Genomic DNA, 27,537 nt, shown 5'->3' with positions numbered 1-27,537 from the left:
GGACCTTCTCTGTGCAGTGCTGAATGGGAACCAGCCTCAGGGACCCTCTCTGTGCAGTGCTGAATGGGAACCAGCCTCAGGGACCCTCTCTGTGCAGTGCTGAATGGGAACCAGCCTCGGGGACCCTCTCTGTGCAGTGCTGAATGGGAACCAGCCTCGGGGACCCTCTCTGTGCAGTGCTGAATGGGAATCAGCCTCAGGGACCCTCTCTGGGCAGTGCTGAATGGGTTAGTATGGTGTTCTTTTCCAGTATCATATTTGCATTTTTACAAAGTTTTTTATGGAAATAGAATACTGGTGGGATTTTGAATAATCTGATGGTACAGGATGGAAGTTTTGATTAAATTCTCTCTCTCTCTTTCTTTCTTTCTTTCTTTCTTTCTTTCTTTCTTTCTTTCTTTCTTTCTTTCTTTCTTTTCTTCTTTTAATGGATTCCACAAATATTTTTTCTGTGATCCTCAATTAATCCCATGTGAATGTCTATTCTTCATCCTATGTTTAAGGCAAGGGTTCCTATATATTGATAAACTAATGGAATTACTTTCCCCTAATATTTTCAGTGAGAGGAAAAAATACTTGTCAATTTAAATGAGTGACTAGATTGATTTTTTGAAAGTAAACAGCAGCCCTGGCTGTTGGTTGGAATGCCATCTTGTGCACCCATAGGTCGCAGGTTCAATTTCTGGTCAGGGCACATACTTAGGTTGCGGATTCATTTGATCCCTAGTCAGGGCACATACAGGAAGTAACAGATGTTTCTCTCTCTCTCTGTCTCTCAAATCAATAAAAACATATTCTCTGGTAAGAATTAAAAACAATTTTTTAAATGGCATAGAAAAATTTCTCAGTAGATTTTTCAAGTCACCCAATAATTGTTGAAAATTATCTTGTTATGTAAAAAAGCTCTACATTTATTTTATATGCATCAATATATGTATAGAGATATCTTATGATGCACAGGAAAATACCTGGGTATTTTTTTTAACACCAAATTATTTTAGTGGAGGCAGTGAATTGGTGAGGGAAGTGTGTGCAAATAAAAACATTTTATTTACGTACTTTTTGAATTGCCTGGACATTTTCACCAAGAACATATATTTATATGTTACATGCACGCCATATAGTACGCCCATGCACACATACATATGCACAGCAACATATGCATACATATGAATTTTTAAAAAATAGACCTCTCTGAAAAAGATTTTATGTACAGATAATATGTTAATTATCACACACAATGGCCAGAAATAGTAAATGTCAATCAAGTAAATGTCAATCTGTCAATTGTGACATATTTTGTAGCAATTAAAATATTATTTTGCGCCCTGGCCAGTTTGGCTCAGCGGTTAGAGTGTTGGCCTGTGGATCAGAGAGTCCTGGGTTCGGTTTCCACTAAGGACACATACTTCAGTTGCAGTTTGTCCCCAACTCCGGTTGGGTTGTGTGGGTGGCAACCAGTTGATGTGTCTCTCTCACATCGATGTTTGTCTCTCTCTTCCTTCCTCTCTCCCTCCCTCTCTCTTTGAAGATGAATGCAAAAATGTCCTCGGGTGAGGAATAAATAAATAAACAAACAAATAAATAAATAAAATATTATTTTGCACAAGTTCCACAGATCTCCATTCAGCACTGCACAGAGAGGGTCACATTACTAGAATATCCCAGATTTAACTTTCAGGCCGACACCTGAAAGCGGAACAGGAAGAGTCTAAAGAGAGAAGGCAGATGAGAAAATGCCTGATGCATGCCAGTCGCTGACACAGAGCCTCAGGGGTAAAGGGGGCAGACACACAGTGGGGCCCGGACACAGAAGACAAGCACACAAATAGAGACAGGCAGGAAAAGCATCGTGTGCTTAGCAAGATTCATTTCACTTGTTCGTGGAATAATTCAGACCCACCCCAAATGAAAACATGGTGTGTGATGAATGTGAAACAGGCGTCTAATTAAGGACACAGGACTGCGGTCTCTGTATGGTGCCCAGGAGCATTCCAAAGCCCAGCAGAAGGGGCACTCCTCAGCGTGGGCAGTGTAAGGGGATCTGTCTTTGTGAGGGAGAAGGGATTGGAGGCCGCTGACAGACTGTGGAGGCGGCCAAGTCACTGAGAGGACACTTGTCTCTCTAGACTTCCACAGAAAGAAGAGAAGAAGAAACGCTCAGAGATGTTGCTCTTCTGGCCTTGCAAAGACGGGAGAAGAATAGGGATGTCAGAAGGAGGCAGCAAAAGAGAAACCGACAAAGTACTCATTTTCACTGCTCACATGTGTGCTAATATCTAGAGGAAGACAGACTCCCTTAGCGGCATGTAGGTAGCATACGATCCTACTTAGAAAAATGTAAACATAGCATTCTGGGGAAATGAAATATATAATTTTGAAAGTGAATGATGACACTTTTCTAAGTAGAGTTTCATTGCTTGTGTTTTTAACTGTCCAAAATGACTTAAGAATTGGGTTGATAGGTGGCCCCTGTCCTCTGCAGCAGCTAATGTTAAGTTAGAAAATGATGAGACAGAGTACATATTAAGGACAAAAAAAAGGTGGACATTAAAAAACAACAACATGGAAAACAAAGGGTGTGTGCAATGAACATAGGACTTGTGTGTTTTTAGTTCAAGAGGCTCACTGGAAATTAATATGTAACATTCAGAGAGAGAATTAAGAAACACAAAGCAAGTGAACAATAACAAAGTTTTACAAGAGTGAGACTATATTTTTAAAAACGTAACTTTTTCCATATGTCTTTTTATTCATGGAAAAAGCTTGCTTTCACTCAGGAAAGAAAAAGAAACACCTGGAGAAACCGAATTGTCTTTATTCATGATGTTTTAAGTCTGACGCAGAGAATGCTTGAAGGATGCCCGAAATAAGGAGCGCAGTGGCTGGTGTAACACTCACCCCCTGACTCCTCCACATGATCTGTAGCTCAGTACACCTTGTTGTTTCCATTTTCAATGTGTCTACACTCTCAGGGGCAAAACCACTGCTAGGTATCGCAGACAGTCATCCATGAACAATCTGACAGTAAGAATGAGTGAGTGACTGGGTCTCTGGATTTGTGTTTATAGTGTCTTAGAGCCTGTTTGAACAAAGTGTTTTAGGAAAGTTCAGAGACGTTTTCTTGCATGTCTTTGTTGTGGCCAGAGGAAGATATTCACTCTAACTTTGTCGTTAGACTAGAGTTTTCTGACCACAGCACTTAACGTTAATCCACAGTTTTCATATAGTTTACATATAGCCCAGTTTGCACACGCACACATGCTTACACATGCAGACACACACGCGCTGATACAAAAGTTTAATAAAAAAAATATTTCACTCTGCAACCACTGAGGCAATCTGATATTTTCTCTTTACTATATAATTCATTAATACAAATGCTAGACATGACCCATTAATTAATTTTTAGCACCAGGTTGAGAAGTTATTATCATAAGGAGAAGGATGTTCTTTCCATAGCTCTTTACTATTCCTTTGTGAGACAGTTTTAGAATTTTCATGGGAAGAAGAAGCAAGGAAAGATGGGAAAGAAAGAAAAATGGATATAACCCAACTTTCAACCCAAACACAATCCAAGGGGAACTGACGCTTTAACTTAGCCCTGGATGCTAGGTAAGGAGCCACGTCTGACATGTGCAGGTATCAGATATCATTCATGGGAATATTCTGCACACACACATAAGAGAATGAAACCATGACTGAAAATCAACTGTTCTTTTTATATGCTTTGTCAATCCACAAGCACTTATATTTTAAAAGAAAATCATTGTAAAAACATGGCCAAAGAAAGGGAAAGTGTAAAGCTAATTTAAGTAGACATGGAAACAATTATTTTTTATTCTGAAGATTCACAGAATAACAACTTTATTTGAAATAATAACTAAATTTTACTACTGAGTCAAATAAATATTTATATTTTAGCCTACATGTGTGCAAAAATCCTAAAATACACATATTTCTGATAAAGAGATTTAAATCCTAAATTCCTGAATAGTCTTATTATTGAGATGAATCAAAGAATATTTTCACCTAAGCAAAAGATTCATTACAGAATCACATAATTCATTTAAGCCAATTTAACACATACATAGGAGTATGGTGAAATTTCAATATTAATGTTCCAAAGCACCCATTTTATTATAATTGAGTTATAAAGACAGCAGTTACCAAGAAAACAAAATGAATATTTAAACCTTATTCATCGATAGTTAAAGACAATTGAGTAGTTCCCACAGCTGTATTTATCAATAGAAAATGAGAATTTTCCAAAGACTGAGGTATGAACACATGTAAATAAATTTTTAAGAGGAAACAAAATTCTGGGTACATTATACTAATTTTTTCTAGTAACTACAAATATTCATATGTTCTCTTTGGAACTGCTTGACTGTTTCATATATTCTATCTTCTATAAATTACAGTGAAGTTTATGGCAAATTAAACAGATATTTTATGTGAGCATTGCTATGTTTGAGCTGTAAAATTTGAAGATGGTCATTGCATTTGGGGACTTATTTGGATCAGTGCTTCACACCTCATTATTAAGAATCCAAAGTGCCCTGCTGTGTTATTTTACTTTTAAAGAAATAAAATTTCAGCGAAAAGCTCAAGAAATAAAATTTCAGCGAAAAGCGAAGTATATTTGTGTATAGGAGTTCTATAATTTGATTGTGGAAATCACACTATGTATTGCCCTGGCCGGTGTGGCTCAGTACCTGGTTTGGTTCCCGCTAAGGGCACGTACCAAAAAAAAAAGAAAAAGAAATCACTGTGTATTAACATCTAAACCTAGTTGTTTCCTGACATATGACAAGGCAAAACAAAAGTGATAAACAGACGAGATAATGCAGGGTGGGGCCAACATAGGGTTACAGCTGTATGTGAAACAATTTATTCTTGTATTATTGTTTACTAGTGATTGTATTGTCTTCTACTGAAAAACTGTGAACCTACTTTTGCCCACCATATATTTAAGAATATTTATGAGCATAAATAATACATTCACATTTTATATAAACGTATACATAAAAGGGGACAGACTGTTGAAAAGAGTTCTTGGTTATAAAAGTGGAAATCAACGTTACGATTTGATCTGCTATTTAAACCTGTTAGTTTCCACCTTTTTTTCCCCATCCTATTTTTCTTGGCTATTCCACTTCAAAAGATGAGCTGACAAGGTGAGAAGAAACGTGAAGTGAAGGCGAGATTTAGAATAAGTCAGTTTGGTGTCGAGTTTTGAATTACCGCAGAGGTTGAAGTGACGGGGAGGAAGGGTGGGAAGGGCGCTGTGATGTGGGGTCCTTCTGCCTGGCCAGAGGAGACCATTCTCATGCTCTGGCTTTGCAGCTAACTAGCTGGCAAGTTTGGCCAAATAATAGATTCAGTAGGCCTCAATGTGGCTCTTATTCAAAATAAAGGCATTGGCTAGATGGTCACTAAGGTTCCTTTTTGAATGCATGTTTGAAGTTACTGCTTATAATAATTTTTAGTTAATTATCAATTTTATGTATCTGTAATTCTGATTCACCGCTTATTGCAGAGGAGAATCATAAGCTTAAAAATTTGCTTGTCAAATTCAGTCTATTAACAAATTCAAAGTCAGTAAAAAGGCATAATATAAGTGATAAAAGCAGAATGGAGCATTAATTATAGTGTATAATGCGAAATGCAAAACATATAATTTTCATACTATAGATAGTAAAATGAGATAAAAGAACCATAATATTAAAAACGGGGGCTTTGAAGTAATTGGATTATGAATGGGTAATTCCTTCTTTCTTAATTTTCTGTCTTAAAAAAATCATGTCATGTATTAGATTTATATAGACACTAAAATAAACTTTATTTAAAAACTAAGTAGCCTTAGCGGACATGACTTAGTTGTTTGGAGCACTGTCCCAGACACCCAAAGGTCACAGGTTCAATTCCTGGTCAGGTCCCATACCCAGGTTTTGAGTTCATGACACACAGAATTTATTCAGTGCTTATTATAAGCTAGATACTTTACTAGTCTTATTCTATTTAACTCAGAGCAACCTTATGAGTTAGGTCATATTATTATGCCCATAGTAGGAATGAGTAAACCGAGACCTTAGCAGTAAATTTATGGATTCACAAGGTTAAGAGTGATGAAGTCGGGTTTTGACATAGAAGATCTGTCAAACTATTGTATTCATTAAAGGCAATCAAATCAGTTTAAGGTGGGTGCACATAACCTGTTCTTAGTTCACAGATGCATACCAGCTTTGAGAATGAGTATTAACCAGAGGGAGTCTGACTTTATTCCAGAGTGGTATAGAATGGCAATTTCTCCTTTCTCTGGCTTGCTCTTTCTTTCTTGACTAGTAGAGAGTGATATAGAATACCAATTTCTCTTTCCTTCCTTCTTTATTTCCTCCCTTCCTTCCTTTCTTGGTTAAACTGTTAAAGGCTGACAGACACTCTTTGGTGGCTGTGCACTTTGGATTTTATTCCCAAAGTCAAATACAGGCATAACTGAGAGATATTGCGGGTTTGATTCCAGACCACCACCATGAAGTGCCGCAATAAAGCAAGGCATGCTCTATTTACTAGTGTGGGGAATTGCCTTTATTTTGTAAAAAGCGAAACGTCTGTGACATGCAATAAAGCAAAGTGCGATAAAACGAGGCATGCCTGTAGAATCATTTTAGTTGCAGTCTGCCTTATTTCTAAGTTAAGTGCAGTCTGCACTTAACTCCCCAGGTTTCTGTTCATTCCACTGAGAAGTACATGACACTAGGAATAGGAAGAAAAAGAAAGAAAGAAAAAGTGCCCTCAAGGAGTTCCCCCGTAAGCCACTGAAAGAAGGAAAGGGTGATATACAGAACCCGGTGCACTCTGTAAAGATCTGTGTGTCTCTCGCTTTGCAACAGGTACCATTTCTGTGAACACACTGCGCACACCCTACACTGCTCCTGGCGAGAGTGAGATCCTGGACCTGGATGACGAGCTGTACCTGGGGGGCTTGCCCGAAAATAAAGCGGGCCTCGTCTTCCCCACTGAGGTGTGGACTGCTCTGCTCAACTATGGCTACGTGGGATGCATCCGAGATTTATTCATCGACGGCCAGAGCAAAGACATCCGGCAAATGGCTGAAGTTCAAAGCACCGCTGGAGTGAAGCCCTCCTGCTCCAGGGAAACAGCAAAACCGTGCCTTAGCAACCCTTGCAAAAACAATGGCATGTGCAGGGATGGGTGGAACCGATATGTCTGCGATTGTTCCGGAACAGGCTACCTTGGCAGGTCCTGCGAGAGAGGTAGGATTCCAAAAATCAAGCAGCTGATTCCCCTGGGATGAAAAGTGTATTAAATATTGACCTTAAGCTTTAAATTGACCGTGGAAACATAACGTATGCTCTGCTGAAGTAAGCTCCCCGCAAGCTGAGCGGCCACACCTGACATGTTGCTGACGAGTCCTTAGTGATTTTCAAAGGGCCTGGTTCTGGGAAGCCACAGCTTTTTAAGTGTGTTGCAGGAATAAATATTTGGATCTTCTGTATCCTCTAGGGTATGAGCCTAAGATGTATATTAGGCAATAGCTGCTTTCTCTTTCACCCAGTTTTTAAATTTCAGGATATTGGAAGGTAAAGAAGGCATGAGGTAGACATATTTACGGCATCCAGTGCTAATATCTATGCCAAAAGAATAAAAAATAAAATAAAAAGGAGTATTCGAAGCAGGCTAAGCTGGGAGTGAGACGGGGTTTAGCCTGCTCATTTCACTTCAGTCAACTTACCCGAGTTTGAAACTTGAAAAGTAAGCTGACTTTACATCACCCAGGCTACACCAGCATTTTCAGAAGCGCACCCCGATTTCAAAGACACTTGCTTACCTTTGCCTTTGCCTCGGACCTAACCAGTCACAGAAGACTCGTTACCTCTTTGGTATGGAGCTTCGTGTGCCTGCTGAAGCTCCGAGAAGGTACCTCCATCTTCTCTATCGGAAGGCAACGCTACACTTTTTTTTTTCTTTTTCTTTTCCTTTAGAAGGAGAAGAATAAGCTTAAAGGAAGAGTGGAGGGTGGGAGCGGTCCCAGCTCACCTGCAGACCAGACGAAAGGAAGAAATAGCAGAACCAATGGGTCTAAGCATGCCCTATCGACCTAAGAGTTTCAGATAAATGCTTCAGTTGCTACACCCATTGCCACTCATTTTCCACAATGGAACAAAAAAAATCGATATGAAAAAATATTGATGAGTTTTTCCATTGTCTTGTCACACTCTACATAGCATCGCTCTGCTAGCCGTTAACCTCAAAGTCACTGGCATCTATTTTTTCAGCCATAAATATTGAGTCTTTTTCTCCCCTACATTTCTACAGTAGTTTAATACATTTAAGTTAGCACTTTCTAGAGAAAAAGTGGTGGTTTTTACAACCCAAAGTTGAAACGTGACTTTGGTTCTTGATCTTAATAAGGATATTCATCGTCTTATCAGCTCTATTATTAACATTATTATTAATAAAAGCTCTATTAGCTCTTATTATTAATCAACAGGAAAATTAATAAGGATATCTTAATAATCTAATCCTGATCTTAAGCTACCTATCCAATTACTATCACTGTTCTTTAATACAGTTCGATAGGTCAGTAGATGGGTAAATATTTTGGTCACAGAGATTCATTCACTGTCCTCATGCCTGACTGCAGTTGCTGTGAATTGTCATTAGAGGTTAGCTATTTTTGCGCAGCTTTCATTTTTAAGGTGCATATAATCTCTGTAAATGTTCTCCTCTCATTTTCCTTTTTAATCCCAGTTTGTTTGTGTAGTTTGTAGTTTGGTTTTTAGAAATTACCAAAAGGGGCCATCAATCACAACAACAAAATGATGAAGCTCAGAAGATGCGTGACAATGAGTCATAATGTGAGCCCTGGCGGGTCTGGCTCAGTGGTTGGAGCATCCACCCTCAGACCAGTGAGTCACGGGTTCGATTCTGGCCGCGTACCTCAGTGGCGATTCATCCCGGTCCTCCAGGAGGCAACCAGTCAATGTGTTCCTCTCACATCGAGGTTTCTCCCTCTCTCCCTCCCTCCCACTCTGTCTGAAGATAAATAGAAAAATATTCTTGCGTGAGAATAAAAAACAAACAAAACAAAAACATTGAGTCATAATGTGAGATCAGCAGACCTGTATGATTTAAGATTTTGTTCTTATTTTAATCACTCAGAGAGCTGTCTGATGTTCTGATGCCTCTTTCTTAAGTGAAGCCAGGAAAGGATATAACGAAACTGTCCCATGAATTACAGAAGCCTTCAGTTAAATATGCATGGTGTACCACCCGGTGGCAATGTTCTGCTACTACATATGGTGGAAATAAAAATAGAAATTGTAGCTCTTCCTGAGCCAGAATGAGGGAAAGGGAGTATTTATATATTGCAATCATTAGAAGGAGGGCGGCAAGCATATGCAGATTTGCAAATGACAATTTAATAGCAAACTTCATCACTGGGATCCAGCACACATTTTTATCCGACAGGTGGCTGGAAATTTGTACAGATTTCTTTGTCTCCAGGTTGGTGGTGTGATGAGGAGGAAATGGCCATTTTTGTGTGTTTTTTGTTTCTGGACCACCCAGCATATTGTGAGTCGTCTTTGCTTTGCAGAATTAATTTGCTCGCTCGCTCACATGATGGCATCTCCTGAGAACAGGGTGATGTGGGATGCTCTCATGCTCGATACCACGAAGTCTGGCTTCTGTCCAGTCCCCAGCTCTGCCCTAGTTCAGTCAACACAAGATCACGCCCAACCCTCAGGGTTTCCGACTTAAAAGACAGGGGCTTTTCTCTAGTCATAGTCTAATCGCATAAGATTGTTGACCACATAAGAGTTGACTGACAGCTCTTGAAGTGAAAAATAAATAAATAAAGGCACTGGAAAAATCTCCATTTTACTATTATGAAGCAATAATTGCTAATTTATAAAGATAATTATTCAAAGTAATTATAAAGTATGTTCAAGTCCATGGACAACGCAGCGTGGGGACGTTGCAATCTCATTATCGGAAATCTGCCTTCTGCATCAAGTAAGCAAAGGCGTTTATAAGAAAGGACAGAGCATTTGCTGACGTCAGAAAGTAGTCTTTTGTTTTATGTGTATTGCTCCCATAGGGAGGAGCAATATATAAAGAATGTCAATATTATTTAAATGCAGCACCATCCTTTCGGCTTTATTTTTAATAAAACTGAGAATTTGTAGAGACTTGCTCATACAGAAATTATATTTGGTTATAGGTATATGGTAAGATCAGAGTCCTACTTTATACTTGTTTGTTGAAACTAACAGATGGAGGGACAGATGTCAGAGCAACATAATTTGGCTTCCTGTCTGATTTTTGTCGTTGATCACAGTATGTGACTGCCTTTCGGCAAAACTGAGCACAGGTGTACACTTTAAACTGCAAGAAGGAATAACACAGAAGAGCAAATCTATCAAACTTAATGGCAAGGGAGAAGGAGATACAGGAGACAAAGTGGAAACTTCTTCTCCCCCACTGGGAAGTACTGCATTGGAATTAGCCTTTTACAGGACTCTTTTGTGGTAAAAGTGATAAAATAATTTTCCTGATGTTAAAAGATGCTGCCAAATAGCCTAACCTTCAAATGTCAGAATGTTGTTTACCATTTATTTGGCAACTCTACACGACAACCTTGTGCATTTTCCATTTCTTGTCTAATTAAAAATCAAGTCTAATTATGAGAAGTCATTTAGGCATTCATTTGTCGTTTATCAACAAGTTATCTTCACATTGAGAATTGTTTAAAATGGCAATCAGGGGCTCTCAAGTTTTGTTATTTTACTATGTTATTTCATTCCTGCAGCTTTTTGGAGACTGTAAAAGGCCAATGATTCTAAATATTTTTCTACTTTGGATTGTATTTCATACTCAATTTATGACCCATGGTCAGACCTCTGTGTTTCTAAAAAGATGTTCCCCTACTTAGCTCTTAATCAAATCAAGATACATTTTATAAAAGAATATGAGATCATTTTAAAAACATGATCATTGAGTAATTGAGACCAATTTACAGACTAATAGGAGAAAACTAAAAATATTTTAGTATTTGTATCTTTATGATACCACAGTGACTGAACAATTGATAATGGCTTTTAAATTTTTATTCATGTATTGTTGTATAGATATGGAAAATGATTGGCTGTAGTTCAGAATAAGAAATAGTAAAGATCAAATTTCTTCAAATATTATACTAGAAACACTACTTTTCTTAAGTGTTCACTATAACTTTGCAATCATGTTTTAATTATTTCTTAAGCAACTTCTACTAGATTTCTACATTGAACTCTGTCTTTTAAGATTTTTTTTTCTTTATTGATATTAGAGAGAGAGGGAGGGAGAGGGAGAGAGAGATTGAAACATTGATGAGAGAGAACATCAGTTGGCCGCCTCCTGCATGCCCCTCACTGGGGATTTGGCCCATGACCTGGGCATGTGCCCTGACCAGGAATCGAACCGGCGACCTCTTGGTGCATGGGAGGATGCTCAATCACTGAGCCACACCGGCCGGGCTGAACTCTGTCTTTTGTGATAGTGCATCTATTTGGGAAACTTCTTATCTAATTGGAGAAACATGTGGTATGATGTAGAAACACTGTATTTTAAGAGGATTGTTTTATTTTCTCGGTGCCTAGGTCAGTGCCTAGCCAGGGGACCCCTATTATGAGAAACAGACCCCTTTCCTAATCTATCTTTCGCAGCTCAATTATGGACTTCAATCTAGACTTTAACAAATATTTTGCTCATATTTGTTACCAAAGTTAGATTCCACTTACAGCAGGCAGAATCAATTCTTAATTTCTGTGGTGAGCATGTATGTTCACTTGATAACCAAAATGAAGGAAGTTTTTTTTTTTATGTATCTCAGTACTAGTGCAGTCATTACTGCAGTAAACATCTGTGGAGACTCTGCTGTGTGCCTGGCACTTTGGGGTACTCAGCTACCGACAGAGCAATGACGGGGAGTATCCACCTCTGTCCTCATGACACTGAGACACTTAGATTTTAAAGGCGAAGGCAGATAATTCTATACAAACAAAACAGAAATGACAGTTTAAAAAGTAAACGGTAAACAGATATAGAATAACTGGAGAGGGGACGAGAGGGTGCTTGCAGCATACCTCTCTGAAGTGACATTTGCCCAGAGACCTGAATGCTGATGGGACGAGAATATAAAGGTCTGGGGTGAAACCGTCTCAGACAGAGGGCAGATACTTGCGAGATGAAATCTGTGTGTCTGGAGTTTACTCAACTGGGGGGTGGGTAGGGGGGGATTCTATAAGCTGAGGTCAGAGAGACAGACTGGGGCAACTCACACAAAAAGGTTTAAAAAGGAGTGCAACATGAATAAATGAATAAATAAAATAAAATAAAAAGGAGTGCAGATTGCATTCTCATTGCAGTGGAAATCTGTTGGCTTGGGTGGGGAAGGTGTGGGTTGTTCAAGCAATAACGTGTAGGATCTGATTTACTTCTTTACAAGTTCAGCCTGGCTGCTGTGTGCAGTGAGAAAGGGTAGTGAGGGAGACTGGAGGGAGCCCTCGTAGTGATCAGGTGAGAGGGGGCAGAGTCTGAGGTACTTTAGAGGTCAGGGTAAGAAGCAATCGATTCGGAAGCGGATTGGAATCCGTGCCTTTAAGAATTGCAGACTTGCAGATAGATTGGACATGGCAGAGGGTAAGAGAGAAACCAGAAAGGTGAAGGACTGGGGTTATGTCATTCACCGAGATGGAGGACATCAGAGAAGGAACATGTGTGTGTTCATGTTTGGGGAGAGTGAATAAAGAGGTTAGTAAGGAACCTATCATATTCAGTTTGGAGATGTTCAGCAGGCAATGGGTCAATGAAGGGGGATGGAGCTCAAGAAAAAGTCAGGGCTGTTAACAAACATTAGGGGCAGTGAGCTTGTGAGTTCAGAGAGGTCCTTTGTCCTGAGGAAGACAGAAAAGAGTGCCCGGCAGAGACCCCGGAGCCTTCAGTGCTTATTGGCTCTGGATCTTCATTCAGTCTCATGACGACAACAATTAGTGACTAAAGTATGTTAGAAGGAATACTTGACCTCTCTGACTTCTTGAAAAATAAACCGCAACTCTAGAACTACAGTCTTAATAATAAACACAGTTGCATTGGTAAATTTAATTGCTGTGCCATGCAGGCAAGATAATGAGAATGTTCTAGTTTATTTTAAGTCTAGGTAGTTTTCCCTTTGTTAGATGATCCTCTGTGGTTCGAACCCGTGGAAAGCAGCGGCCCGCGCTGGTTTGGCAGCGCTCTGCCACCTGCTGGTTAGCATTCAGTGCTGGCGACTCCTTCAAGCAGGGAGTTTGCCATCAACAGTATTTGCTTTTTTATGTGTTTAACACTATATTAAGCAACTTCACTGTCAAAGCAATTCCCTTTAGCTTTAGTAGCAGCCACTCTCACAAGCTCTTCAATCCCACCCCCATCTTCACGCAGTATTCCCAGGGCACGGAGTCACTGACACTTCGGTGATCGCTTAGTGTTTTTCAGACACCAGGGTTGTGCTCACAGACAGTTTCAAGTTCTAAATAACTGCTCTTAGAATCGTGGACTTGTAAGGCAAGCAAAGACCTTCAAGATCCTCTTCTAATGGAGGAGATCCTCTCGGAGCCAAGGCTGATTTTGCAGAGCTGGACAGCGGCCTGGCCATAGGTACACAGGCATTGCGAGTGCTTCCAACCTGACGCACACGGTGAATGCACAAAAGAGTCGGCCTCTGCCCTTAAGAAGAGAGACACACAGCTAAGCGTCTATAATCCAACGTGATCAATGCTACGGTAGAAAGTGCCATGGGCATCAAAGGGAAAGTATCTTCTTCTGGATTTTAGCAGAGAAAGTTCATAGAGAAAGTTCTCCCTACTCTGACTTCTCTTTCCGGCTTTAAAAAAAAAAAAAGCTCATTTCTGAAGAAGATGAGCTGAGTTTGTAGTCTTGTGTTCTAGGTGGAAGACTTTAATAGGTCACACTTTTCCTTTTCAAAGTATAAATGCACTAAACTGACCAAGAATTTTTATATTCATTTCTCATCTATAGAGGCAACGGTTTTGAGCTATGATGGGAGTATGTTTATGAAAATCCAGCTCCCCGTGGTAATGCACACAGAGGCCGAGGATGTGTCCTTACGGTTTCGATCCCAGCGTGCGTATGGCATTCTCATGGCAACCACCTCTAGGGACTCAGCTGACACCCTCCGCCTGGAGCTGGACGCAGGGCGTGTGAAACTGACGGTCAATCTAGGTAACAACTCACCTTCCCCCATTGAACTAACACCTTTCACTTTTTGTTCAGTTCTGCCTGCAAACATTTACCAAGTAGCCTGTTTGCCATGGAAACTGAAAACACTTAATGGTCTCATTTCCATCATTTAAATTAATTTAGGTTTTTGGGGCATCTTTTTATTATTTTATTGTTGTTGTTGTTGTTTGTTTAACATAATTTTACTGTTTTGTGATTTCTACCACTGAGGGTTCTTAAAAGGGAAGCCATATGTATCAATGAGGTTAATTGAAAATATAAATTATTAGCCTTACAGATGCCTCAAACTGACTTTCCTATTGTCATATTTACTGGCATTCCGATATCTTTTCAGACACTTTTACTGAGCTAACGTGTGCGCCAAGTACCAAATATCTACTTTGTGATCTAGATCAACAGTGTTGTTGTTTTTTTTATTCCTTGGGCTTCTCCTTTCAAGTTGCCTCCCTGGTAGTCCATCTTTTCTGTTTGGAAATACTGTGTGGTGATACTTTGCTATCAAACAACAATCCACAACCCTTCAATGCCCAAAGTCTGCGGCCCTCAGCAAACAGCCACGAGAACACTAGACACACAGGCTCTTCGGCAGAACAATAATGCTTTCCTGCTTAAGTACAGCATCAGGAGAGAGTCACTACAGTAAAACCTCAACCACCCAGATGGAGCATGGGAGAAGGCCAGGCCGAAGAAAGACAATGTCTGAATTACAGACTTAGCAAAAATTAAACAGTTTTGTTTTCAATTGCATTCAAAACACAAATTAATAGATGAAAAAATTCTATTAAGGAAAGGTCTTAAAGGCTGGTTTTAATGGGTGGATAAGAATGACCCATAATTAGCACATTGTTTCGTGCAAGTTGTGCCATCAAAGTATACAAAGTACTTGGAATCAGTTTTCTTCCTAAACTTGGCCTTTCACAACTTGTTGGTCTGTTTAATGTTTTTTTTTCCCAAGTGATCTATGGAATGAAGCATTATAAATAATCTACCCAATAATTTTTAATATTATCGTTACCTCCAAGAGGAGTACAAATTAATGAGGTTTTACTGTATTTCCTGGAAGTGATAAACACACATAAAATTAATAAACAGAAAAAAATGAATAAACAGGGAAAGAAAATTTTAAAGCTATGTATATTTACCAAATAAAGAGTAGTAAATGTGATGAGGTAAGGCATTTATAGAAACCCCACCTACATTTTCTAACTGTGCTGGGCAGAATGACAGCTCATAAAACATAAAATTGTTTTACAAATAGCTTATTGCATACAATTACATTCCATTAATATTAGTTAAATTAAGTTATATAACAAGAGTTTTTTTTTTTTTAAAGATTACTGAAGAATACACAACACTCATTTATTGTTCTGTTAGAGTTCCCCCTAGTGACAATGATAGGTTACTACAGCCAATCAAAATAAATTGCCTAATTGCAGTCCAGGGACTTGCCAGCCAAAGTGGAAACACTCATGGGGATTTTACAACAGCAAAGCATTCTGTGGAAAGAGCTGTGTAGATGCTGGTCCTTGGCTGTTTGCAACCACTTTTCTGATGCGGTTGACGACACATGACAAACTCAGCTATATGGAAACAGAATCTAGGTTCCTATTTTTCGTGTTCCCCAAAGGCATTAAATACTACAACCAAAATCAACAAATATTTACCTAAACATAAAATAAACATAAAACATCCCACATAGTTCTTTGACGATAACCCTCATAATCACAGCCTGTGTTATTCAGCTCATTAGTCTTTTTATTCTTAGGGAATCTGCTTTTATATAAGAAGCAAGTATAGGAAAAGGAGAATCAACAGCATGCTAACCATGACACTTCCTGAATCCAGATAGCATCATTAGCTCCTAAGAGAGGCATAGGCTGGTATGTTCTGAAGAATGACACTACTCTGCCGCCAATAGAGTGGCTAAAAGAAACATACAGTGTTTCTTGCCTCCTGTGACCAATACAAGGCACGGAATCCAGCCAACATCGGGCTCTTACCTATTGGCCCAAGCAAAAACAAAACAAAACATTAGGGTGAGATGAGAATAATTTCAATGTGCTCTCCATTGACCACCGTAGTTCTGAAGGATTCTGTTGGCCTTTGTGGGATAGTAGATTTTGGAGGTCCAAGATGTCTGAGCTTAGCTGGGCTTGCACGGGTACCCCATTGTGACGGAGCACTTTTTAGTTATGCTGAGACAATGACATGTTCTTTCACAGATGGGGAGAAAGTTGCAGCCAGTCTAAGCCAAGCATCTTTGACAGTTAACAATTCCTTATTTCACTTAGATTTGTCACCATGTAGCTTTGTTTGAATTGGCCATTTTTAAACCTTCTGATATTGTTTCCAACGGTCAAGTTTTATAACAATGAATCTGGGTTCTAGAAATATGTAAAGTTATGGAGTGGCCATATTTGCATGTGTCTGTCCCCGGAAGGGTGGACTGTGATTTTATTGGATGTCTGCAGCTATTACCTTGAAGGATAAATTTTCATTTTTCATCTATTCTTCCCCATCTAGATTGTATCAGGATTAACTGTAATTCCAGTAAGTGCCTATTCAAAATTTTTAAAATGTTATTCCTCCATTATGATGTAAGCTAGTCAAGAAAAAAAAAAGAGTGAGCAAGAGAAAGGCATTTATAAAACTCATGAATTCATTTCTGAAGTATACCAGTCCATCATCTGGGTTGTAAAAATTCATTTTGAAATCTGTCCAGTTGAAGACTTAACCTCTGCAGTTCCTACCTCCCAGTGGCGGAGGAGTAACAAATATATTTTAACATAAGGTACAAATGCCTCTGTAAACCTTCGGATAAGTCAAGTAGTATTTGTATTTTACCAGATCTTAGACTCCAGTAGCTCTCTTCGGGACCAAATCTGGAGAAAATACTGTTTCCTTCACTTACTGTTTTTATATCTTAACTCAGATACAGAAAAAACATATAATTCCTTTCCTGTTGAGAGTTAGTATTAAATCCTTCTAAATTCAAACATTTTACATAGAATCTGGTTTTCTAAGTTATATATATATACAGAAAATGACTTGTCTAAAGAATTTTTTCTTGTTCATAGAGTATTTACATGATGAATTTTTACATCCTAATCATATTTCTGCAAAAATAACTAAAACCTTTCAGATCTGTGACATGCATGCCAAATGACGAGTCAGAAAGATGCATGGACTGAGTTTTATTGGATTGCAGACTAGAGAACCTGAAAGGACATAAGGACTGTGATTTTATTTTGAGTTGTACCCTTATCTTAAAAGTAAATTTATTTTATTTCTTTACATAAATATTTAGATTTTTCTTTTCCAGGTTTTGCTGACCACATTAAAGGAATCTCCTCCCATGCTAACAGAGTTGTTAGCTATTTAAATAAAATGGTTCAAACAGGCTTTCTAATCTCTTCTTATCATAATCAGTAAAAAATTTGACCTATATCCTTGGAAAATGCTGAATGTGGGTTGATGGCATCTACCCCCTAAACCATTGACTGTATTTCCAAGTGTCAGTAATCCATCCTCAGGAACAAATGGTCTTCAACTTACAAAATGAGATGCTTTATCTAGTGAAATACATACAGTTTCAAATACTGTACTTCTTACACCTCAGATTTGTCTTCTAATATTTTAATGTTTATTTAAAAGTAGCAAAAAGTGGGTCTTTTCAATCATAGTAATAAAAAGGTAACTGAAGCATAACTTCAGAAAAAGTAAATTAATAAACTATTATGTAAAGTAGTGAAAATCATCTCAAACATAATAGCTCCTGGATAATCTGCCGAACTCTCACACGAGTGGAATCTTCCAGGTATTACACCATCTCCTCTCAAACCCCATCTCTTCCCTTTCCCACTTTCAGAAAAGGGGCACAGACTTTGCAGATGTAATACTGCAGTCCAGTTTGCCCTCAGCTCCGGGGTATGGACGCAGGCAAAGTGGCGATGCACACAGTACCCTCCACACCAGATGTGTGCCTCATGCAGTGATAGGTGTAGATCCTTCCTGAATCTCAGAAAATCCACGTGAGAAAAATGTCTTCTTAGATGTCTGCTTTATGTGGTCTCACAATAAAACATGGATTTTTAAATTTACAAAATGTAACTATGTAAACTCTAGTATTCAATGGGGATTAACCCAACAAAATGGACTTCTGTGTTCTCCAGCTACATAAATTAATTTTTGAAATGTATTTGTAGTCTAACTACTGGACACCTTCATTTGGCTTATAAGAGTCTGATATGAAGCATAGTCGTTTATTTTCCTCTGGATGTTACAGAGAATAATATCTTTAAGGACAAAAAGTGTGGCTTGTTAGTGGAATTCTTTCCCTTTTAAGGAGTGTGTGTCACATTCAAAGTACTTGAATGAGATGAATGACTGTGCTTTTGGCGCACGTCTTGGCCAGGACTGCAAATGCCTTAACTTGACAGCAGTTCCTGGAAAGAGTCTTCAGTGATCAGGTAACATGGCACTTCCTTTGCCTTTGTTTTATTTGGGGAGTCCTGGGCAGGTTTAGCAAGAACCTCAAGTTTTGTCAAGAATTCATCTTATTACTCAACTTTGGGGAGAGGGAGGAAATTCTATATCTAATAATGCAAATCTAACTCACAGTGATTAAATAAGCAGAGATTTCCGCCTGTAGTGCATCCCCCTACCCCCACCCCCAAAAATGTCTGTATTGCAGTAGAACTTCTAGGTTAATGAAAACTGATTCATTACATTTATGACCTTTGCATCATAAATTTGTATGAAACTGGGATGAATGTACCTTTATTAAATCACCACCATATACCACCCCCATCTCTATAATTTATACCATACCTAATATATCAACTGAATTGTGAGATTAATATGAAATAGCTTAATTGATGTCTTTTAAGAATATTTCCAGTGGAAATATAAAAACTAAAAGATAAAAATTATCTTGCATTCAGAATTAATATCAAACTTTAATTGATAAGTTTTAATGAAAACCTTCCCAAATTTCTCTATACTTTCTCAGAATTGCTCTGTTGCCTATAGTGGTGACATCCTTCCTCATCTCCACCCTACCCCCACCGAGCCCCCCAGTTTACAGCAGATGTTACTTGATCTGCAAAAGAAATGATACATAGTATCAGACTGTTTAATCTTTGCTATTGAAGAATAGGTAGTAGGTGAAAGGGGGAAGAAGTTCTGGCTGTATGTATTAAGACCTGTGAGACAATAAGAGATGGCGGGTATGTTTCTTTTTCAGCCATTCCTGTGCCTGTAGTTTAGATGCAACGATAGAATCTTCCATGGACAGGCTAAGGCACAGCCCTTTGTTAAGGTTCTTTAGAGAAAGGGTAGATTTTAATCCCAAAGACCAGCTCTGTCAGATTCTTTGTTGTCAAGATTTCCCTCCTAATAGGAAAAGTTGTCAAGAATTTTTAAATGTTTTCATTTAAAAATCAAAAGCTTATTTTTCATGTGTGAAGCAGGTATTTAAAAACAAACAAACAAACAAACAAAAAACCATCTCTAGGCATAGTGGTCATTTCACTGTCAAAACACATACTTTGATCTTTCAGATTACAAACCGAATTTCTCTCCACACAACCCCAGACCAATCTCAATTCTTTGATGCCCATTAGCTTATCTCATAGCTAGAATATATTTGTTATCTGCAAACTGGAATTAGATTAAGGTCAGTGTTTTCGGATTTGTGGTCTGGGAGGGGAGCAGAGAGGTGAGTTATCTAGGGTTCTCCATTCTCCTCTGTCCAGGATAAGAATAAAGGGATACTCAGATTGTTTTTGCTTCCATAATCAACTCCAATATTGAGAACAACAGTCTGCCATAATAAAGTCAATTTATATGTAAATTGCTAAAAGAACTACCATCTTTTAATGTAGATAATTTCTTCCCTGGACAGTGAAGGGTATGTCAATAAAGGTAGATAGAAAAGGACTACAAGTAAAGTCACATGCTTTTAACATAAAGAGGAAAAATTACTTGAATTAACAAGAAAAGACATGTGGTAGACTATTTTGCATAAAATCTTTGTTCTAGAACACAAACTGTTTATTCATAAATTATTACCAAGTAAATCCAAGTCAGAGTGAATAGTACTTTGTGACTAACACATGGTTATTCGCATGAAAAGGTGAGTGTTTGATAGTCTGTTGCCTACTTCATAACAGTAATTGCTTTAAGAATTCCTTTAAAGAATATAAACAATGCAAAAAAAAATGTTCTACTCCTTGTAAAATTTTTTCAAATGCATTATAAATAGGATCTGTACTAACCATTGGTCTTATTCTGCATTCTTTCTGTCTGCCAAAGTACATAGGCTGATGTCTTGGTCACTCTGAGATAGCATGACCAAGACAGTCTCAGTATGATGCCCCAAATTTCCCAACACTAAACCTAAAGTCATTAGGCTGTGTTTATTTATTTATTTATTTTTTTCTGAAAATTTGGGCTTTATAGTGGTATATTGCATGCTTCATTATAGTTCGAATTTTTTTCTCTCTCTTCTTCTAGTAACTTTTAAAGTTGTTAGTGCTATAATCTTTGAAGGTTTAAATATAATGAAAATTTGAAAACTAAACTTGCTCCTATCAACTATAGGTGAGTCCTAATTGTCCTATAAATAACAACTTTAAGTATGTAGTGGCTGCAAGGTTTTGTTTCATTAGTGTTTTTTTTGTCTGTTTGTTTGTTTTGTCTTTTCAAGTCAATAACAATTTACAGAATGTACTTATTGTCCACCAGAAGGCATGCAGCCACCTCTGCATCCGTATGAAAATGAATTTTAATAAACTTATGGTCTCGAATGCTTGTTTGCATTGTTTTGGTTTCTTTATGCCTTTACATGTGTCTCTTTTTCTGCTCTCCTGCCCTTCTTCCGACCACGATTTCCTCTTCCTACTTCTGCATTTCCAGTGCTGTTTGCTCCTGTTCTCTTCCCCCCTGTTTTCTTACAAGAATAAAAACTCTCTGGATTTGAAAAAAAATATTTTATTTGGCTGACCTTTCAACTATTTTTTGGCCTGTTACAGAAAATGGTTTATCTGAGATGCAGAGACAATAAAATTGCAGATGACATTAATGTGGACAGTGTCAAGGGTTGACATTCAACTCCTTTGATTTTCAGTTCTGTGTCTAAGTATTGGAGGAGAAAGGAATCTAAGGCCAAGTACTTAACCTCACTTCTGACTTGCATGTCATGAAGAAACACCCTGAGTAGTACGTTTTTGGGAAATGTACTATGATGAATGTCTGGAGTGGATAATAATATCTTCGTATTATCATTTTATTACCAGAATGGAAGAATCAACTGTATATTAGGTATCACCAATTTCCTATGTAGATAAAAATGAAAAGCAATAAAAGATGTCAAAGTGTCAACCAGTGGCACTTAAGCCATATTAGATTGCTTGGATCAGGCTGCCCCTTGGCAGGCTACTTAAAAAGATATGAGGAAATTTCTGGGGGCCGGCCCTTGTTACCATGAAGCAAATGTTCAGCTCAGGACAGCTGCCTAGTACCTACGAGCAGAGAATTGCAAAAGGGGGCCTTCTTCCTCGGCCCCCACACAGCTGTCCATCACTTGGTCTGTCGGCTTCCATCACTCACTGCCTCTCAGTACTGGTGCAGTTTATCTACCTAGGGTATGAGCTGCTTTGTTTTGTTTCTTTGTTATTGTCTTCTTTGTGTTTGTTTTTAAGCTGAAAGTCTATATTAAGAAAAGGAGATGGCAGTTTGTAAGTGATTGTTTTTAGCAAAAATCTAAGAGAAATTGCATATAGAATATAGAGACCATAGATTTCTGGTGAAAAACAGCTAAAACAGGCAAAAGAGAGTTGGCACATAATGAGTCCTTAGAAAAATATCAAAATTGGAGTAAAATTTGAGGGAAGCCCATTTGGATTATCCACATTTTAAATTTATGAGCTTTATAAAGAAACGTACAGTTTTTCCTTACATCTTTAAGTGACTACATAGATTGGGCAGATCGTAACTTGAAGGCTTGATAAGTAGAAGGCTTGGGTCTATTTTAGTGAATAATCGATCTGTTCATTGCATATATGCAAATATAAAATGCTGCAGTGTTTTAGAAGATTACTCTTTTGTGCAGGTCAACAATTCATCTCAAAATCAGACTTAATTATTAATTATTCATGAAAGCATTTCCTTATTGCTGTTGCAAAATGCTGTGCTCATGGTAATGCAAGATCCCAGACTAGTGTTGACCCAGTTCATCCAATTCTTTCTCGTTGTTGAAAGTTGGCCTTATAACAGTGGCCTAGATAGAGAGTGTCAGACAAACCTAGAATGTTTCAGAAGAAGATTCTGAACTTGTTATTCCCTTGGTTTCTGTGAAAAGGAATGTCTCTTTTACACAATCTGATGTCATCAAACGTAACAGACCTAAAAGACCACAGCCTGTTGGTCAGGTGTTTTTGTCTGTTTTTTTTTAGAAAAAGCGGGTTTCTAAACCTCCACAACTGTACTTCATAGCCTTGAGTTTCTTTTTTCTTCTGTGTTTGTTTATTCATTGGTAGGGAGGTAGCACTGCTGATAGCTTCTACTTGTTCATGTCTTCTGCTTGCTCCTGGTGTCTCCTACTTCATGATTTCTGTTCACTGCTTTTCCTGTGCTATCTTTTGGCTTTTTGCTTCTCCTGTACTAACTATTGGCTCTGTATATGTTATGTATTCAGTCTCCCCTAGACAGAGGATCTAGTGGATTCATTACTTATCCTTGTTCAATTGGGCAGAGATTTCAAATCATGTCACCTAAACTATTGATCAGATTTTAGCTTTGGGGGCTGAGAACCTCCGGTGACCCAAGCAGCTCTAATTAGAGCAGATACTTCCCTCAAGGGGATGTGGGAACAGCAGGCTTCCCACACAAACACCTTTTCTCTAGGTTGTCTGATTAAAAAATGTTTTTACTTTAACTGTAACATAATCATATGGATTACAATTTTGTTCAACATGACGATGGCTAACGTATGATATCTAAGTCAAGTGGGCAAGTCTCTTTCAATCAGGGGCAAAATGCAGGGGATCATCAAAGAACTTGGAAGTTGAAATGTTCAGTGTGCTCAGAGCTCTTCCCTATTTCTTTCACTTGTTACCAATGGGAGCAAAGAGCAAGATGGAAAGGAAGTGCAATATGAAAACTGTTTCCCCTAAAGGTAAAGTAAGAGATTCTAAGAGTATTTAAATTACTGTTCTTTTTACTGTACTTGGATTATCTGTTGTTTGTTCTTTGAATTCCTTGTTCATATAATTGTAAGAATTCTTCATCCTGACCTGACTCTTCCCAGATGATCACTCTATAGATTTGACATGTTTTATGCATAGTACTATTGAAATAAATTTCAAAATGAGTTGTGTTTTTCTATAGATGCTTATTATAATCAAATTTGCTTTGGAAATATAGTATTTAAGGTAAAAGTTATAAATTATCTTTTTTAAAATTTGCATATGCAGAATGTACATAGCCCATGAAATTTACAAATTAAGTTGTCAGATACATGGAAAAATCAGCTGATTTTGGAAATCAGGGAATTTCCAATGTAAATAAATGTGTACTACTTGGAACTCTGAAGAATTCTGAAATCTTTACATTTTACTAGGTGCAAAGGAGATAATTTATGCATTTGAAAACTAAAACCAAATTATTATAGAACTAACACATTAGAATGGCATGACTAAAATGCTGGTATAGATTTTTCATGCATTATGAAAGCGTCCAGTAAAAGAAAATTAAAAATATATATATTTAAGAAGTTGTGCAAATATTCCCTTAGAATACACACATATTCACTTAGTAGTGTTGAAATAGGGAGGCAAAAAAGGAGGTAGAACATGATAATGATTCAATAAGGTGAAAAATAATAAAAATAGCAATAATGGTCACATAAGAATTCTGAAAGTGACATTGTACATGATGAGATTCCTGAAGTGTTTTAATTGATCATTTATAAATTTAATTTTTTTTCTGAAGATTTAGTTCAATAAATTAGCTGAGAGGCTTTACCGTCAAATGTAATATTTTGGTAACTGATCAATTATTTAAACTCCTACACTAAGTAGATTAGTTTAGCCAATAAGCAGTGAAGGAATAATTATTTCCTTTTTTAAAAAAGTTTTTTTTCTTTATTGATCTTAAAGAGAGGAAGGGAGAGGGAGAGAGAGAGATAGAAACATCAGTGAGAGAGAATATCGATTGGCCATCTCTTGCATGACCCCCCACTGAGGATTTGGCTCACAACCTGGGCATGTGCCCTGACCAGGAATCAAACCGGCAGCCTCTTGGTGCATGGATCGACACTCAACCAGTGAGCCACACTGGTTGGGCTATTTCCTATTTGTCATTATCAATGATGAAATTGATAAGGAGCCTCAGTAACAAAATTGCTTTTCTACAATGTTTCTTTAAAATATTTATAGAACTTGATGATGAGATCTGGGGTAATTTTTAACTTATTTTGTTCATCATCTGTACATTTTAAATTTTCTTCAATAACTTTTTCATCTATTTAAAATAAACTATCAAACGTGAATAAAGGGAAATGCTCTGTTAAAATTTGGTTGTAACCAATCCCACCATTATTTAGGACAGCCTAGGTCTGCACTACATTAGCTATTTGTACTATGGTATGTACATTTTAAATGACATTTAAACTGAAGACTAAATTTCCCACTAAGTTTGACCTACAAAATAGTCAGATGAGTCTGTTTTAAAGCAACATTTGGCTCCTAATTAGAATAATATTCATTATTTGGATGCTAAAGGAAACAGAAAATATACAAAAGTAGCTACCATTTCAGTCCTTGCAGAAAAAAATTATTAATATTTTAAATGTTCTTATAACATAGTGCTTTGCATATTACACACTTAATACATAACACATTCTACTTTATGTGTTTCTTTTAACATGCAGGGTCATGGTGTGCAAATATTTTGCAACATGGGCTTTTATTTTAGCAACCTGTTGTAAGCATATGTCAAACATATGACTATGACATGTAGTATTTTAAAATCGAATCTATTGTTTAGCTCAGATTTTTATACCAAAATGGTATAAGGTGGGTCCATGTCACTGAGCCAGTTGAGTAATGATAAAATAGGGAGGAAGCATATATGTACAAAAGTAAGCTCTATCATGATGCATCAGTGATCTCAGAAAAGTCAAATGGAAACTGTCTGGAAGTATCTGGAATCAAGATCTTAAGAAATAAACCAGAGTGGAATATTCATAAATGAAAAGATACTTCTCAGTGTGTGGGTGTAGGTTATCATCATTGACTCTTGGCCACTAAGTGGAAGTCTAACATTTTACCATAGGAAGGCCAACCAAGGACAAGCATACAGACATCACTTATTATTTTAGCAGTTAGTAGACACCCTCAAAGGAACCTCCAAGCACTAGCTCCTCAGATTAACCAAGTTAATTTGGCATAAGATTTAATTGCTAAAAGCCATTGATATAGCACCTTTGTAGAATACTTTCTGGATAGTAAAGCAAGCCATTCCTTTCAGAAAACCTTGATTCAAAGACAACTTCATACAAAGAAGTGATCCCATTATTTTTCTAATTACTAAAATAAATGACCAAAAAGAATAGCACTCAGGTTAGTGACTAAGCCTGATAAATAAACTAATGATTAAAGAACGACAACAGTTTAGTTAGCACTATCTGTTATTACAATATTAAAATTCAAAATAAAGAAGGTTTCATTGCTTGGAAATTTTTTTATCATTCTAATTTTTACATAATGGATGCATAAATTATCATGTCTTATTTGTTCATAGCCTTTTCTGGGTCAGTCACTAGTGAAGAAAAGGAAAAGAATCAAAACAAATGAGATGCTACAGTTCAGTCATTCTAAGGAAAAAATATTCCTTATCAAATAGAATGTGTTTTCTTAAAAAGAATAGGTTCATAATGTTTACAACAAAAACTGAGAAACAGATTACATTTTTAAGCACTAGAATGATTTCTTAGCCGAAAAAAAAAAAAAAAAAAAAAAGAGAGGAAGGGAACAAATAAACCTAACAAAGCCAGAAACTTAGATTTGTTTTATTTTCGAATATGCTTGTTCTTGGAGAAGATTTGTACAAGAATGCCTGAAAAATATTGAGGGGCAGCTGAATTTTTGCAGATTTAATCTTCCATTTAATGATATTCAGATGTATGTTCACTAACAAAGATGTGATAAATAAAACACAGGTAAAGTCATTGTTTCTTGAGTTATGCAAAAATATACGTTCTACTTGGCCTTTCATAATAAGAAAATCTATAACAATTAGAGTCATGTATTCATATGATAAATGATATTTCATTAACTAATCTTAGCACTTGTGACTGTAATCATAGCTTTGTTTATGGAATATCAGAGAGAATATTTGTCAGCTTCCAAATGCTCAGAGCCCATGTGCTCTTTCTTTCTCCATTCAGATACTTTGGCGTTGTGTATCGTGTAAGACATGCATAAATAAGTATCAATATAAATCAATACAATTTTTTTCTTTTCAAGTTACTCTAACATTGAATATGTTTTCAGCTTACAATGATTCCATCAAAGCACATTGACTGTTCAGTACGTCATCTTATACCGACAAACTATCCTATTATGTGATAAGCATTTCTTGGAAATGAACTATTTTTCCTTAAAATAAAGTCACAGTCCAAATTTTTCCTTTCATTTATATTAGGTTTATTTTATTATGCTTCTTCTTAAACTTGCCAGTTGAGCTAGATTAGATTTAGAGAGAGCTGTTTTAAAACATTCTTGTAGCAATATATTTATATAACTGGTGTTCATTTTTACTGTGTTGTAAATATAATTATGTTCTTAAAAGGTAACATATTTCTTAAAATGTTTGTTTTTCACATTTAAAATTATTTACATCAGAGAAATTTATCCTGGCTTGTCATAAATGGGTACAATCAATGTCAAAGCTATAGAGGCTAAATAATTCTTAGTTGCAGATTTAAACGTTGTTTATTTATTTGCCTAGAGCGATGATATTTTGCCAGCTACGGAACAGGAGGTGACGCAGCTACATACACTGAAGTTTATTTTGTAGATAAAAGAATAGGGTTGGTGTGAATTCAGAAAACGGCAGAGGAGTCTCCGTGAGGTGTTTCTTGCAGCTCTCCAAGGTCAAACCGTTTTGGAGGCAAGATCCATGTTTTCTTATAATTAAATCCTCATTGAGTCTTGGAACCTC

The 27,537-nt window shown here is 37.3% G+C and overlaps 1 protein-coding gene across 15 annotated transcripts in view; it reads left to right on the top strand.

The window, feature by feature from the left end:
* Positions 1 to 27,537, top strand: part of NRXN1 (neurexin 1) — a 1,071,251-nt gene that overhangs the window by 472,581 nt on the left and 571,133 nt on the right. For 8 of the 15 annotated variants that reach the window (XM_036262488.1, XM_036262491.1, XM_036262494.1 and 5 more), the window contains 3 exons: positions 6,897 to 7,280; positions 14,089 to 14,292; positions 16,834 to 16,860. In XM_036262488.1, the coding sequence (XP_036118381.1) occupies positions 6,897 to 7,280; positions 14,089 to 14,292; positions 16,834 to 16,860 (615 nt within the window). The remainder of the gene's footprint in view (positions 1 to 6,896; positions 7,281 to 14,088; positions 14,293 to 16,833; positions 16,861 to 27,537) is intronic. The other 7 variants (XM_036262501.1, XM_036262500.1, XM_036262498.1 and 4 more) reach the window with 1 other exon arrangement.

This window comes from Molossus molossus, unplaced genomic scaffold (genome assembly GCF_014108415.1).
Source record: "Molossus molossus isolate mMolMol1 unplaced genomic scaffold, mMolMol1.p scaffold_m16_p_15, whole genome shotgun sequence".
NCBI classification, from domain to species: domain Eukaryota; kingdom Metazoa; phylum Chordata; class Mammalia; order Chiroptera; family Molossidae; genus Molossus; species Molossus molossus.
Note: the sequence above shows the minus strand (reverse complement) of the source record. Positions and strands in the feature narration are given on the sequence as shown.